The 15,951-nt window shown below is 40.0% G+C and overlaps 1 protein-coding gene across 4 annotated transcripts in view; it reads left to right on the plus strand.

Moving 5' to 3' along the window:
* Window positions 1-15,951, plus strand: part of sned1 (sushi, nidogen and EGF-like domains 1) — a 135,521-nt gene that overhangs the window by 36,217 nt on the left and 83,353 nt on the right. For all 4 annotated transcript variants that reach the window (XM_036978927.1, XM_036978928.1, XM_036978929.1 and 1 more), the window contains exons 2-4: window positions 3,989-4,276; window positions 4,549-4,689; window positions 7,640-7,802. In XM_036978927.1, the coding sequence (XP_036834822.1) occupies window positions 3,989-4,276; window positions 4,549-4,689; window positions 7,640-7,802 (592 nt within the window). The remainder of the gene's footprint in view (window positions 1-3,988; window positions 4,277-4,548; window positions 4,690-7,639; window positions 7,803-15,951) is intronic.

The raw sequence follows: 15,951 nt of genomic DNA on the forward strand, positions 1-15,951 counted from the left end.
CATCTGCTAACCATGTGTATGTGACCAATATCATTTGATTTGATTTGATCCTGAGAATGCATCATCTATTGGGCAGGTTCCTCCCACATTGGTTCATTTTGGTACAGCGAGTCCCCTCCGGCTGACTTTCAGTTTTTTTGTCAGAGACATGTGGATCTCGAAAATGCTATTCTCTTTCTCAAAAGTGTGCAGTGAATTCTCTACTAGATGAACATTTGAATGAGTATGACATCCTGGCATTTTAAGCGTACTAGACGTTCTAAATTCCACGTACTATAAAACGCTTTTTTTTTCTCATGCCCAAAATACCTACTATCTTAACATAAGTACTGGTTTGTTTTTATATTATAATGTTTTTTGATTTGATGTGTATGAAATTGTTTGGTGGAATATACATGAAAGGAGATTGATTACCCATAATGCTGCATCTTTGGATAGTTGTACTTCCTGTTTTTATCATTACCCATAATGCTGCACCTTTGGATAGTTGTACTTCCTGTTTTTATCATTACCCATAATGCTGCACCTTTGGATAGTTGTACTTCCTGTTTTTATCATTACCCATAATGCTACACCTTTGGATAGTTGTACTTCCTGTTTTTATCATTACCCATAATGCTACACCTTTGGATAGTTGTACTTCCTGTTTTTATCATGCAAGGAATATATGTTGATCCACAAGGATTTTTAAAAGACAGACTTTCTGTTTTGTCTGCTTGGACTCGAGAGATAACTATGGTTGTGTTAATCTTTCTGCAGGAAGTCGTGTTCTTTTGATGAATCAACTTTGATATATGTATAACATCGTTTTGATGAATGTATTCATGTTTTGAGATGGCAACTACATTTTTTGCAAATGGCCAAAGACTTGTGAAAAATCAACAAGATTTTGTGCGTGCGTGTGTGTGTGTGTGTGTTTGTGTGATGGAGGTTTACCTAGGGTCATGAGGTTGAACAGCAAGGCTACACCTCCTCATCTCATTAGGGACTAGGGGAGATACTATGGGAGATACTATGGGACTTGGGGAGATACTAGGGGAGATACTAGGGGACTAGGGGAGATACTAGGGGATTAGGGGAGATACTAGGGGAGATACAAGGCCAGTTAGAGGTATGTCCCAAACGGCACCCTATTCCCTTTATAGTGCACTACTATTGGCCCACAGTGCACTGGTCAAAAGAAGTGCACTATACTGGGAATTGGGTGCCATTTGGGATGTAAGGGTTTAGGGATTAGGGGCCAAGTGTGTGGGCTGTAGACACTTCCCTGTGTTTCATTAAACCCTGTGGCGGTGTGACTGTCTGTGAAACGTCCTCTTTGACAAGGAAAGGCTCATGTTTTTCCCCACTGATCCCGGGCACCTTTTTCATTTATGGGGTTTGCTTTGGCCCTAGTTTTCCTTGATTAAAGTTTATTTTACTGTAGAAATAACTTGGCTCCAGAGAAAACTACCCAAGAAAAACCCAGAAAAGAGAGCGGGGGGGAGAGGGGGGGTAGAGAGAAGGAGAGAGAGAGAGAGAGAGAAGGAGAGAGAGAGAGAAGGAGAGAGAGAGAGAAGGAGAGAGAGAGAGGAGAGAGGAGAGAGAGAAGGAGAGAGAGAGAGAGGAGAGAGAGAGAGAAGGAGAAGGAGAGAGAGAGGAGAGAGAGAGAGAGAGAGAAGGGGAGAGAGAGAGGGAGAGAGAGAGAGAAGGAGAGAGAGAGAGAGAGAAGGAGAGAGAGAGAGGAGAGAGGAGAGAGAGAGAAGGAGAGAGAGAGAGATGAGAGAGAGAGAGAAGGAGAAGGAGAGAGAGAGGAGAGAGAGAGAGAGAGAGAGAGAGAGAGGAGAGAGAAGGAGAGAGAGAGAGATAGATAGAGAAGGAGACAGAATGAAGGAGAGAGTTTGAAGGAGAGAGAGAAGGAAAGAGAGAGAGAGAGAGAGAGAGAGAGAGAGAGAAGGAGAGAGAGAGAGAGAGAGAGAGAGAGAGATAGAGAAGGAGACAGAAAGAAGGAGAGAGAGAAGGAGAGAGAGCGAGAAAAGGAGAGAGAGAAGGAGAGAGAGAGAAGGAGAGAGAGAGAGATAGATAGATAGAGATGGAGACAGAAAGAAGGAGAGAGTTTGATGGAGAGAGAGAGAAGGAGAGAGAGAGAGAGATAGCTAGAGAAGGAGACAGAAAGAAGGAGAGAGTTTGAAGGAGAGAGAGAGGAGAGAGAGATAGATAGAGAAGGAGACAGAAAGAAGGAGAGAGAGAGAAGGAGAGAGAGAGAAGGAGAGAGAGAGAGAGAGAGAGAGAAGGAGAGAGAGAGAGAGAGAGAGTTTGAAGGAGAGAGTTTGAAGGAGAGAGAGAACCAGGAGGACTGAACTGCTTTACACCCCTTTAGGAGGGCTCTTAACTGCTTCATGCTCTGACTGACTGACTGACTGACTGACTGACTGTATGGCTGACAAGATGGCTGACTAGATGACTGACTAGATGACTGACTGTATGACTGACTAGATGACTGACTGTTTGATTGACTGACTGACTGTTTGACCTAATGCCTGCCTGCTTGGTTGACTGACTGACTGTATGGCTGACTAGATGACTGACTGATTGACTGTTTGAACTAATGCCTGCCTGCTTGGTTGACTGACTGACTGTATGGCTGACTAGATGGCTGACTGATTGACTGACTGACTGTATGGCTGACTAGATGACTGACTGATTGACTGTTTGAACTAATGCCTGCCTGCTTGGTTGACTGACTGACTGACTAGATGGCTGACTGATTGATTGACTGACTGACTGACTGTTTGACCGGTTGACTGACTGAATAGCTATTACCCAAGCACGTCAACATCCGAGAGCATAGCCTCAATGAAACAGAAAAGCTGTCATCAGATCCCTTTAACTAAGATCTCTTTCTCCCCCTACATGTTACAGAGGGTTTAATCTCAATGTGACATCCATCCTTGTAAAGTAATACTAACTATGCTATACTAGTTTAGAGCACCTGGTTGAGCCTTGCTGACAGGGAGGTAAAGGCATCATGGCCTTTTTTTTGCCTTTACCTCCCTTCTCACCTCATTTGCTCACATCGTATATAGACTTGTTTATACTGTATTATTGACTGTATGTTTGTTTTACTCCATGTGTGACTCTGTGTCGTTGTATGTGTCGAACTGCTTTGCTTTATCTTTGCCAGGTCGCAATTGTAAATGAGAACTTGTTCTCAACTTTCCTACCTGGTTAAATAAAGGAGAAATAAAATAAAAAATAAATTCCCAAGTTAAATGGATTTTCATTTACATTTCCAACTCTACTAAAGTTTCTCTCACACAAATGTTTGTGTTGTAATAGTGAGCCCACTCTGGTAGCGCCCTCTAGCCAACAGCGCGCAGGACGCAGATTGTACGTTGTTTGTAATAGTGAGCTCACTCTGGTAGCGCACTCTAGCCAACAGCGCGCAGGACGCAGATTGTACGTTGTTTGATAGAGCGCACACATCGTCTACATGATGAGATTATTACGCATAAAAGGGCAAGATTATTTTTTATTTGTCAAAACGGCAGACAAGCGTCGATGATCATTTCACATTTCAATAAAACCCTGGATATTTATTTGGAAAGGAGCATCAAGCTCATCACCTTCCACTTTCACCACCTTGTAAAGTTCATAATCATAATGTATTTAATCTGTAGCCTTATAAACTGTATGCTTTCCCGACTCGTAGTGGGGTAAACCACACAATATATCATCACGTGACTCCAAATTAACTTCGATATTTGAGCATGAAGGCGTTTTACACCTCCATTTCTCGTATAATTAATTTTACAGACACAAAAAAAGATCCCACTATGTCGAACGATCAAATTATTTGTCAGCATTTGTAAAATTGTTCTGAAACCTCCTGCTTCCATCACAGCTCATGTTGATTTTGTTTTTATATTGTTGTGGCTTTACTGGAATCACAAAAAATGGTGGATGGAAACGTGATTAGTGTCTAACCTTCTCCTCTCCTTCCCAACAGGTGAACAACAACGGTCTGGTTTCGTTCCTCAGAGAGGTCTCTCAGTTCACACCAGTGGCCTTTCCCATCGCCGGAGACCGGAGGGTTGTGGCGGCGTTCTGGGCTGACGTGGACAACAGGCGGGCGGGGCAGGTCTTCTACCGGGAGAGTAAAGACCCGTCTGTCCTCCTGAGGGCCACAGCTGACGTCAGACGACACTTCTCTGGGTTCCCGGAATTCACTGCGACGTGGATCCTCATCTCGACGTGGCACAATGTCACCTTCTTTGGAGGGAGTGACATCACACCGGTTAGGATTCTCAACCTATCAAAATGTATTTATTGTGTGTCAACAGTGCTTTACAGTAACCCAGCCCGGGTCGGTAAGAACCAAGCAGTAGTGGGAAGGAAAAACACCCCAAACTAATTGTTGACTGATAGGGGAGAGAAAGAGCACCCCTTTCTTGTTAAAATTCAAACCTTACATTTTTTACCATTTTGCGGACACTCTTAAGAGACGTATGAATATTTGTAATATTCCACATACATACAGTAACCAGTAACCAGTTGTCCTCTGTGCAGGTGAATACGTTCCAATTGGTGCTGATCACCAACGGAGAGGTATCCTTCACCATCTTCCAGTATCATGAGATCACCTGGACCACAGGCATGCACGCCAGCAGTGGAGGAGACCTGGCAGGGCTAGGAGGCATCGCTGCACAGGTAGGATCACGGAGAGGTCCCTCACAAACCGTTTTTATAGGTAGGATCACAGAGAGGTCCCTCACAAACCGTGTTTATAGGTAGGATCACAGAGATGTCCTCACAAACCGTGTTTATAGGTAGGATCACAGAGATGTCCTCACAAACCGTGTTTATAGGTAGGATCACAGAGATGTCCTCACAAACTGTGTTTATAGGTAACATCACAGAGATGTCCTCACAAACTGTGTTTATAGGTAGGATCACAGAGATGTCCTCAAAAACTATGTTTATAGGTAGGATCACAGAGATGTCCTCACAAACTGTGTTTATAGGTAAGATCACGGAGATGTCCTCACAAACTGTGTTTATAGGTAGGATCACAGAGATGTCCTCACAAACTGTGTTTCTAGGTAACATCACAGAGATATCATCACAAACCGTGGTTATAGGTAAGATCACAGAGATGTCCTCACAAACTGTGTTTATAGGTAACATCACAGAGATGTCCTCACAAACTGTGTTTATAGGTAGGATCACAGAGATGTCCTCAAAAACTATGTTTATAGGTAGGATCACAGAGATGTCCTCACAAACTGTGTTTATAGGTAAGATCACGGAGATGTCCTCACAAACTGTGTTTATAGGTAGGATCACAGAGATGTCCTCACAAACTGTGTTTATAGGTAGGATCACAGAGATGTCCTCACAAACTGTGTTTATAGGTAAGATCATGGAGATGTCCTCACAAACCATCAAAAATGTCTTCACAAACCACGTGAAAAAAAGGTTCACGTAGAAGTATGCCCTCATAAACAATGTTTATAGGTATGTTCACATAGCTAGATATCATCACAAACCATGTCTCATTCATATGTAGAATAATAGGGAAGACATCAAAACTATGAAATAACACATATGAAATCATGTAGTAACCAAAAAAGTGATAAACAAATCAAAATATATTTTAGATTTTAGATTCTTCAAAGTAGACGCCCTTTGTCTTGATGACAGCTTTGCACACTCTTGGCATTCTCTCAACCAGCTTCATGAGGTAGTCACCTGGAATGCATTTCAATTAACAGGTGTGCCTTGTTAAAAGTACATTTGTGGAATTTCTTTCCTTTTAATGAGTTTGATCCAGTCAGTTGTGTTGTGACAAGGTAGGGGGGTATACAGAAGATGGCCCTATTTGGTAAAAAAACTAGTACATATTATGACAAGAATAGCTCAAATAATCAAAGAGAAACAGTAGTCCATCATTACTTTAAGACATGAAGGTCACTCGATACGGAACATTTCAAGAACTTGAAGTCACAAAAAAACATCAAGCTCTACGATGAAAACTGTCTCTCTGCTGCAGAGGATAAGTTCATTAGAGTTTACCAGCCTCAGAAATTGGAGCCCAAATAAATGCTTCAGAGAGTTCAAGTAACAGACACATCTCAACATCAACTGTTCATCAACTGTTCAGAGGACACCAATAAGAAGAAGAGACTTGCTTGGGCCAAGAAACTCGACATTCAGAAAGTATTCACATCCCTTCCCTTTTTCCAAATGTTGTTTCTTTATAGCCTTATTTTTCAAATTGATTCAATTGTTTCTTTTTCTCATCAATCTACACACAATCTCCCATAATGACATCACAATACCCCATAATGACATCACAATACCCCATAAATGACATCACAATACCCCATAATGACATCACAACACCCCATGAATGACATCACAATACCCCATATTGACATCACAATACCCCATATTGACATCACAATATCCCATAATGACATTTCTGCATTTCTGCAGGTCCCATTAACAAAGTAGCCTACAAAATTATTAGATGGAATAAGTTTGGAAGCATCAAGAGTCTTCCTAGAGCTGGCCGACAGGCCAAACTGAGCAATCGGGGGAGAATGGCCTTGGTCAGATCACCCAGAGTGATCATGGGCCTCTTGGCTGCATCTCTGATCAGTCTTCTCCTTGTATGAGCTGAAGGTTTAGAGGGACGGCATGTCTTGGTAGATTTGCAGTGGTCTGATACTCCTTCCATTTCAATATTATCGCTTGCACAGTGCTCCTTGGGATGTTTAAAGCTTGGGAAATCTTTTTGTATCCAAATCCGGCTTTAAACTTCTTCACAACAGTATCTCGGACCTGCCTGGTGTGTTCCTTGTTCTTCATGATGCTCTCTGCGCTTTTAACGGACCTCTGAGACTATCACAGTGCAGGTGCATTTATACGGAGACTTGATTACACACAGGTGGATTGTATTTATCATCATTAGTCATTTAGGTCAACATTGGATCATTCAGAGATCCTCACTGAACTTCTGGAGAGAGTTTGCTGCACTGAAAGTAAAGGGGCTGAATAATTTTGCATGCCCAATTTTTCAGTTTCTGATTTGTTAAAAAAGTTTGAAATATCCAATAAATGTCGTTCCACTTCATGATTGTATGCCACTTGTTGTTGATTCTTCACAAAAAAATACAGTTTTATATCTTTATGTTTGAAGCCTGAAATGTGGCAAAAGGTCACAAAGTTCAAGGGGGCCGAATACTTTCGCAAGGCACTGTATATATTTATATAAACAAAGTCAAGTAAAAAAAAATATATATAAATAAAGTATATAAAACATATATACATATATACATATATATATATAAAGTAAAGTCTGCACCAGCTGTATTCGGCTCATGCGCTTCGATTTAATTTGATTTCATTTGATTTGATCTTAAACTCATAACAAGGATTTGGGCCTCTTGTGGGACTGGGAGATTTGAGAGATTTCCTTTTCAGATGGAATTAAAATTCTCAGACAACATGCCATTGGCTAGCCATCGAGAACTTACCCATAATCTTATGGGCTCTGGTTAAAACTGGTGGACAGCAATGGGTGTAGGGTACCATTTGGGACACGGATCAAGTGTGGTCATCTCACAGTCACTCTAAACTGTGTCTCTCCTCATAGGCAGGTTTTAACGCTGGCGACGGGAAACGTTACTTCAACATCCCGGGGTCTCGTACTGATGACATGGTGGATGTGGATGGAACCACCAACGTAGGTCGCCCCGGGAGATGGGTGTTCCGGATCGACAATGCACAGGTGGAGGTGGGTGGCTGCAACCACTCAGGTAAGATCGAGGAGGGACATTTATTAATAATAACTATTATACATTGAATCCATTCTGTAAAGTGTGTTAGGACTCTGTTAAAAATGCAATTCATTTTGATTTGATAGGGCATTTTATAAAGGGAAAATAGTTCTGAGAGAAGAATGTTGAATGATACTAACATCAACCTCTTTCATCAATCTCTCCTCCTCACTAACTAACTGTAATGTCTCTCCTAACTAACTAACTGTTCTGCCTCTCCCTACTAACCAACTGTTCTGTCTCTCCTAACTAACTAACTGTTCTGTCTCTCGTAACTAACTAACTAACTAACTAACTAACTAACTAACTAACTAACTAACTGTTCAGTCTCTCCTCACTAACTAACTAACTAACTGTTCTGTCTCTCCTCACTAACTAACTGTTCTGTCTCTCCTCACTAACTAACTAACTATCTGTTATGTCTCTCCTCACTAACTAACTGTTCTGTCTCTCCTCACTAACTAACTGTTCTGTCTCTCCTCACTAACTAACTATTCTGTCTACAACACACTAACTAACTGTTCTGTCTCTCCTCACTAACTAACTGTTCTGTCTCTCTTCACTAACTAACTGTTCTGTCTCTCTTCACAAACTATCTGTTCTGTTTCTCCTCACTAACTAAATGTTCTGTCTCTCCTCACTAACTAACTTTTCTGTCTCTCCTCACTAACTAACTAACTGTTATGTCTCTCCTCACTAACTAAATGTTCTGTCTCTCCTCACTAACTAACTATTCTGTCTACAACACACTAACTAACTGTTCTGTCTCTCCTCACTAACTAACTAACTAACTGTTCTGTCTCTCCTCACTAACTAACTGTTCTGTCTCTCCTCACTAACTAACTAACTATCTGTTATGTCTCTCCTCACTAACTAACTGTTCTGTCTCTCCTCACTAACTAACTGTTCTGTCTCTCCTCACTAACTAACTATTCTGTCTACAACACACTAACTAACTGTTCTGTCTCTCCTCACTAACTAACTGTTCTGTCTCTCTTCACTAACTAACTGTTCTGTCTCTCTTCACTAACTAACTTTTCTGTTTCTCCTCACTAACTAAATGTTCTGTCTCTCTTCACTAACGAATTGTTCGGTCTCTCTTCACAAACTAAATGTTCTGTCTCTCTTCATTAACTAAATGTTCTGTCTCTCTTCACTAACTAACTAACTGTTCAGTCTCTCCTCACTGTCTAACTAACTGTTTAATATCTCCTCACTAACTAACTAACTGTTTAATATCTCCTCACTAACTAACTATTCTGTCTACAACACACTAACTAACTGTTCTGTCTCTCCTCACTAACTAACTGTTCTGTCTCTCCTCACTAACTAAATGTTCTGTCTCTCCTCACTAACTAAATGTTCTGTCTCTCCTCACTACCTAACTTTTCTGTCTCTCCTCACTAACTAACTGTTCTGTCTCTCTTCACTAACTAACTGTTCTGTCTCTCTTCACTAACTAACTGTTCTGTCTCTCCTCACTAACTAACTGTTCAGTCTCTCCTCACTAACTAACTTTTCTGTCTCTCCTCACTAACTAACTAACTGTTATGTCTCTCCTCACTAACTAAATGTTCTGTCTCTCCTCACTAACTAACTATTCTGTCTACAACACACTAACTAACTGTTCTGTCTCTCCTCACTAACTAACTGTTCTGTCTCTCTTCACTAACTAACTGTTCTGTCTCTCCTCACTAACTAACTTTTCTGTCTCTCCTCACTAACTAACTATTCTGTCTACAACACACTAACTAACTGTTCTGTCTCTCCTCACTAACTAACTGTTCTGTCTCTCCTCACTAACTAACTTTTCTGTCTCTCCTCACTAACTAATTATTCTGTCTACAAAACACTAACTAACTGTTCTGTCTCTCCTCACTAACTAACTGTTCTTTCTCTCCAAACTAACGAATTGTTCTGTCTCTCTTCACTAACTAAATGTTCTGTCTCTCTTCACAAATTAAATGTTCAGTCTCTCTTCACAAATTAAATGTTCTGTCTCTCTTCACTAACTAACTGTTCTGTCTCTCTTCACTAACTAACTGTTCTGTCTCTCTTCACAAATTAAATGTTCAGTCTCTCCTCACTAACTAACTAACTGTTATGTCTTTCCTAAATAGCTAACTGTTCTGTCTTTCCTAAATAACTAACTGTCCTGTCTCTCCTCACTAACTAACTAAATGTTTAGTCTCTCCTCACTAACAAACTGTTTAATATCTCCTCACTAACTAACTAACTAACCTCCTGTTCTGTCTCTCCTCACTAAATTACTTACTGTTCTGTCTCTCCTAACTAACTAACTGTTATCTCTCCCAACTAACTAACTGTTCTGTCTCTCCTCACTAACTAACTGTTCTGTTTCTCTTCACTAACTAACTGTTCTGTCCCTACTGACTAACTAACTCTTCTGTCTCTCTTCACTAACTGACTGTTCTGTCTCTCTTCACTAACTAACTGTTCTGTCTCTCCTCACTAACTAACTGTTCTGTCTCTCCTCACTAACTAACTTTTCTGTCTCTCCTCACTAACTAACTATTCTGTCTACAACACACTAACTGACTTTTCTGTCTCTCCTCACTAACTAATTATTCTGTCTACAACACACTAACTAACTGTTCTGTCTCTCCTCACTAACTAACTGTTCTTTCTCTCCAAACTAACGAATTGTTCTGTCTGTCCTCACTAACTAACTATTCTGTCTCTCTTCACTAACTAACTGTTCTGTCTCTCCTCACTAACTAAATGTGCTGTCTCTCCTCACTAACTAACTGTTCTGCCTTTCCTAAATAACGAACTGTTCTTTCTCTCCTCACTAACTAACTGTTCTTTCTCTCCTCACTAACTAACTAAATGTTCAGTCTCTCCTCACTAACTAACTAAATGTTCAGTCTATCCTCACTAACTAACTAACTGTTCTGTCTTTCCTAAATAACTAACTGTTCTGTCTTTCCTAAATAACTAACTGTCCTGTCTCTCCTCACTAACTAACTAAATGTTCAGTCTCTCCTCACTAACAAACTGTTTAATATCTCCTCACTAACTAACTAACCAACCTACTGTTCTGTCTCTCGTCACTAAATTACTTACTGTTCTGTCTCTCCTAACTAACTAACTGTTATCTCTCCCAACTAACTAACTGTTCTGTCTCTCCTCACAAACCAACTGTTCTGTCTCTACTCACAAACTAACTGTTCTGTCTCTTTTCACTAACTAACTGTTCTGTCTCTCCTCACTAACTAACTGTTCTGTCTCTCCTCACTAACTGACTTTTCTGTCTCTCTTCACTAACTAACTATTCTGTCTCTCTTCACTAACTAACTGTTCTGTCTCTCCTCACTAACTGTTCTGTCTCTCCTCACTAACTGTTCTGTCTCTCTTCACTAACTAACTGTTCTGTATCTCCTCACTAACTAACTGTTCTGTCTCTCTTCACTAACTAACTGTTCTGTCTCTCTTCACTAACTAACTCTTCTGTCTCTCTTCACTAACTAACTGTTATGTCTCTCTTCACTAACTAAATGTTCTGTCTCTCCTCACTAACTGTTCTGTCTCCCCTCACTAACTGTTCTGTCTCTCTTCACTAACTAACTGTTCTGTCTCTCCTCAAATAACTAACTGTTCTGTCTCTCTTCACTAACTAACTGTTCTGTCTCTCCTCAAATAACTAACTGTTCTGTCTCTCTTCACTAACTAACTGTTATGTCTCTCTTCACTAACTAACTGTTCTGTCTCTCCTCACTAACTGTTCTGTCTCTCTTCACTAACTAACTGTTCTGTCTCTCTTCACTAACTAACTGTTCTGTCTCTCCTCACTAACTGTTCTGTCTCTCTTCACTAACTAACTGTTCTGTCTCTCCTCAAATAACTAACTGTTATGTCTCTCTTCACTAACTAACTGTTCTGTCTCTCCTCACTAACTGTTATGTCTCTCTTCACTAACTAACTGTTCTGTCTCTCCTCACTAACTAACTGTTCTGTCTCTCTTCACTAACTAACTGTTCTGTCTCTCTTCACTAACTAACTGTTCTGTCTCTCTTCACTAACTAACTGTTCTGTCTCTCCTCACTAACTAACTATTCTGTCTACAACACACTAACTAACTGTTCTGTCTCTCTTCACTAACTAACTGTTCTGTCTCTCCTCAAATAACTAACTGTTCTGTCTCTCTTCACTAACTAAATGTTCTGTCTCTCTTCACTAACTAACTGTTCTGTCTCTCTTCACTAACTAACTGTTCTGTCTCTCTTCACTAACTAACTGTTCTGTCTCTCCTCACTAACTAACTATTCTGTCTACAACACACTTACTAAATGTTCCGTCTCTCTTCACTAACTAACTGTTCTGTCTCTCCTCACTAACTAAATGTTCTGTCTCTCCTCACTAACTAAATGTTCTGTCTCTCCTCACTACCTAACTGTTCAGTCTCTCCTCACTAACTAACTGTTCTGTCTCTCCTCACTAACTAACTGTTCTGTCTCTCTTCACTAACTAACTGTTCTGTCTCTCCTCACCAACTAACTGTTTAATATCTCCTCACTAACTGTTATGTCTCTCATCACTAACTAAATGTTCTGTCTCTCTTCACTAACTAACTGTTCTGTCTCTCTTCACTAACTAACTCTTCTGTCTCTCTTCACTAACTAACTGTTATGTCTCTCTTCACTAACTAACTGTTCTGTCTCTCCTCACTAACTGTTCTGTCTCTCCTCACTAACTGTTCTGTCTCTCTTCACTAACTAACTCTTCTGTCTCTCCTCAAATAACTAACTGTTCTGTCTCTCTTCACTAACTAACTGTTCTGTCTCTCTTCACTAACTAACTGTTCTGTCTCTCCTCACTAACTAACTATTCTGTCTACAACACACTTACTAAATGTTCAGTCTCTCTTCACTAACTAACTGTTCTGTCTCTCCTCACTAACTAACTAACTGTTCTGTCTCTCCTCACTAACTAACTAACTGTTCTGTCTCTCCTCACTAACTAACTAACTGTTCTGTCTCTCCTCACTAACTAACTAACTGTTCAGTCTCTTCTCACTGTCTAACTAACTGTTTAATATCTCCTCACTAACTAAATGTTCTGTCTCTCCTCACTAATAAACTAACTGTTCAGTCTCTCCTCATTATCTAACTGTTCTGTCTCTCTTCACTAACTAACTGTTCTGTCTCTCCTCACTAACTAACTGTTATATCTCTCCTCATTATCTAACTAACTGTTCAGTCTCTCCTCACTAACTACATGTTCTGTCTCTCTTCACTAACTAACTGTTCTGTCTCTCCTCACTAACTAACTGTTCTGTCTCTCCTCACTAACTAACTGTTCTGTCTCTCTTCACTAACTAACTGTTCTGTCTCTCCTCACCGACTAACTGTTTAATATCTCCTCACTAACTGTTATGTCTCTCATCACTAACTAACTGTTATGTCTCCTCACTAACTAACTGTTCTGTCTCTCCTCACCAACTAACTGTTTAATATCTCCTCACTAACTGTTATGTCTCTCATCAATTAACTAAATGTTCTGTCTCTCTTCACTAACTAACTGTTCTGTCTCTCTTCACTAACTAACTTTTCTGTCTCTCTTCACTAACTAACTGTTATGTCTCTCTTCACTAACTAACTGTTCTGTCTCTCCTCACTAACTGTTCTCTCTCTCTTCACTAACTAACTGTTCTGTCTCTCCTCAAATAACTAACTGTTCTGTCTCTCTTCACTAACTAACTGTTCTGTCTCTCCTCAAATAACTAACTGTTCTGTCTCTCTTCACTAACTAACTGTTATGTCTCTCTTCACTAACTAACTGTTCTGTCTCTCTTCACTAACTGTTCTGTCTCTCTTCACTAACTAACTGTTCTGTCTCTCTTCACTAACTAACTGTTCTGTCTCTCCTCACTAACTGTTCTGTCTCTCTTCACTAACTAACTGTTCTGTCTCTCCTCAAATATCTAACTGTTATGTCTCTCTTCACTAACTAACTGTTCTGTCTCTCCTCACTAACTGTTATGTCTCTCTTCACTAACTAACTGTTCTGTCTCTCCTCACTAACTAACTGTTCTGTCTCTCTTCACTAACTAACTGTTCTGTCTCTCTTCACTAACTAACTGTTCTGTCTCTCTTCACTAACTAACTGTTCTGTCTCTCCTCAATAACTAACTATTCTGTCTACAACACACTAACTAACTGTTCTGTCTCTCTTCACTAACTAACTCTTCTGTCTCTCCTCAAATAACTAACTGTTCTGTCTCTCTTCACTAACTAACTGTTCTGTCTCTCTTCACTAACTAACTGTTCTGTCTCTCCTCACTAACTAACTATTCTGTCTACAACACACTTACTAAATGTTCTGTCTCTCTTCACTAACTAACTGTTCTGTCTCTCCTCACTAACTAACTAACTGTTCTGTCTCTCCTCACTAACTAACTAACTGTTCTGTCTCTCCTCACTAACTAACTAACTGTTCTGTCTCTCCTCACTAACTAACTAACTGTTCAGTCTCTTCTCACTGTCTAACTAACTGTTTAATATCTCCTCACTAACTAAATGTTCTGTCTCTCCTCACTAATAAACTAACTGTTCAGTCTCTCCTCATTATCTAACTGTTCTGTCTCTCTTCACTAACTAACTGTTCTGTCTCTCCTCACTAACTAACTGTTATATCTCTCCTCATTATCTAACTAACTGTTCAGTCTCTCCTCACTAACTAAATGTTCTGTCTCTCTTCACTAACTAACTGTTCTGTCTCTCCTCACTAACTAACTGTTCTGTCTCTCCTCACTAACTAACTGTTCTGTCTCTCTTCACTAACTAACTGTTCTGTCTCTCCTCACCAACTAACTGTTTAATATCTCCTCACTAACTGTTATGTCTCTCATCACTAACTAACTGTTATGTCTCCTCACTAACTAACTGTTCTGTCTCTCCTCACCAACTAACTGTTTAATATCTCCTCACTAACTGTTATGTCTCTCATCACTAACTAAATGTTCTGTCTCTCCTCACTAACTAACTGTTCTGTCTCTCTTCACCATCTAACTAACTGTTCAGTCTCTCCTCACTAACTAACTAACTAACTGTTCAGTCTCTCCTCACTATCTAACTGTTCAGTCTCTCCTCACTAACTAAATGTTATGTCTCTCTTCACTAACTAAATGTTCTGTCTCTCCTAACTAACTAACTGTTATCTCTCCCAACTAACTAGCTGTTATCTCCCCTCACTAACTAACTGTTCTGTCTCTCCTCACTAACTATTCTGTCTACAACACACTAACTAACCGTTCTGCCTCGCCTCACTAACTAACTGTTCTGCCTCTCCTCACTAACTAACTGTTGTTTCTCTCCTAACTAACTAATTGTTCTGTCTCTCTTCACTAACTAACTGTTCTGTCTCTCCTAACTAACGAACTGTTCAGTCTCTCCTCACTAACTAACTAACTGTTCAATATCTACTCACTAACTAACTAACTGTTCTGTCTCTCCTCACTAACTAAATGTTCTGTCTCTCTTCACTAACTAACTAACTGTTCAGTCTCTCCTCACCAGCTAACTAACTGTTATGTCTCTCCTCACTAACTAACTTTTCTGTCTATCCTCCTCACTAACTAACTGTTTAATATCTCCTCACTAACTAACTGTTATGTCTCTCCTAACTAACTAACTGTTATGTCTCTCCTAACTAACTAACTGTTATGTCTCTCCTCACTAACTAACTGTTATGTCTCCTCACTAACTAACTGTTATGTCTCTCCTCAAAAACTAACTGTTCTGTTTCTCTTCAATAACTAACTGTTATGTCTCTCCTCAATAACTAACTGTTCTGTCTCTCCTCACTAACTAACTGCTCTGTCTCTCCTCACTAACTAACTGTTCTGTCTCTCCTCATTAACTAACTGTTCTGTCTCTCCTCACTAACTAACTGTTCTGTCTCTCCTCACTAACTGTTCTGTCTCTCCTCACTAACTAACTGTTCTGTCTCTCCTCACTAACTAACTGTTATGTCTCTCCTCACTAACTAACTGTTCTGTCTCTCCTCCTCACTAACTACCCGTTCTGTCTCTCCTCACTAAATAACTGTTCAGTCTCTCCTCACTAACTAACTGCTCTGTCTCTCCTAACTAACTAAATGTTTTGTC

This window comes from Oncorhynchus mykiss, chromosome 5 (assembly GCF_013265735.2).
Source record: "Oncorhynchus mykiss isolate Arlee chromosome 5, USDA_OmykA_1.1, whole genome shotgun sequence".
Taxonomy (NCBI): Eukaryota; Metazoa; Chordata; class Actinopteri; order Salmoniformes; family Salmonidae; genus Oncorhynchus; species Oncorhynchus mykiss.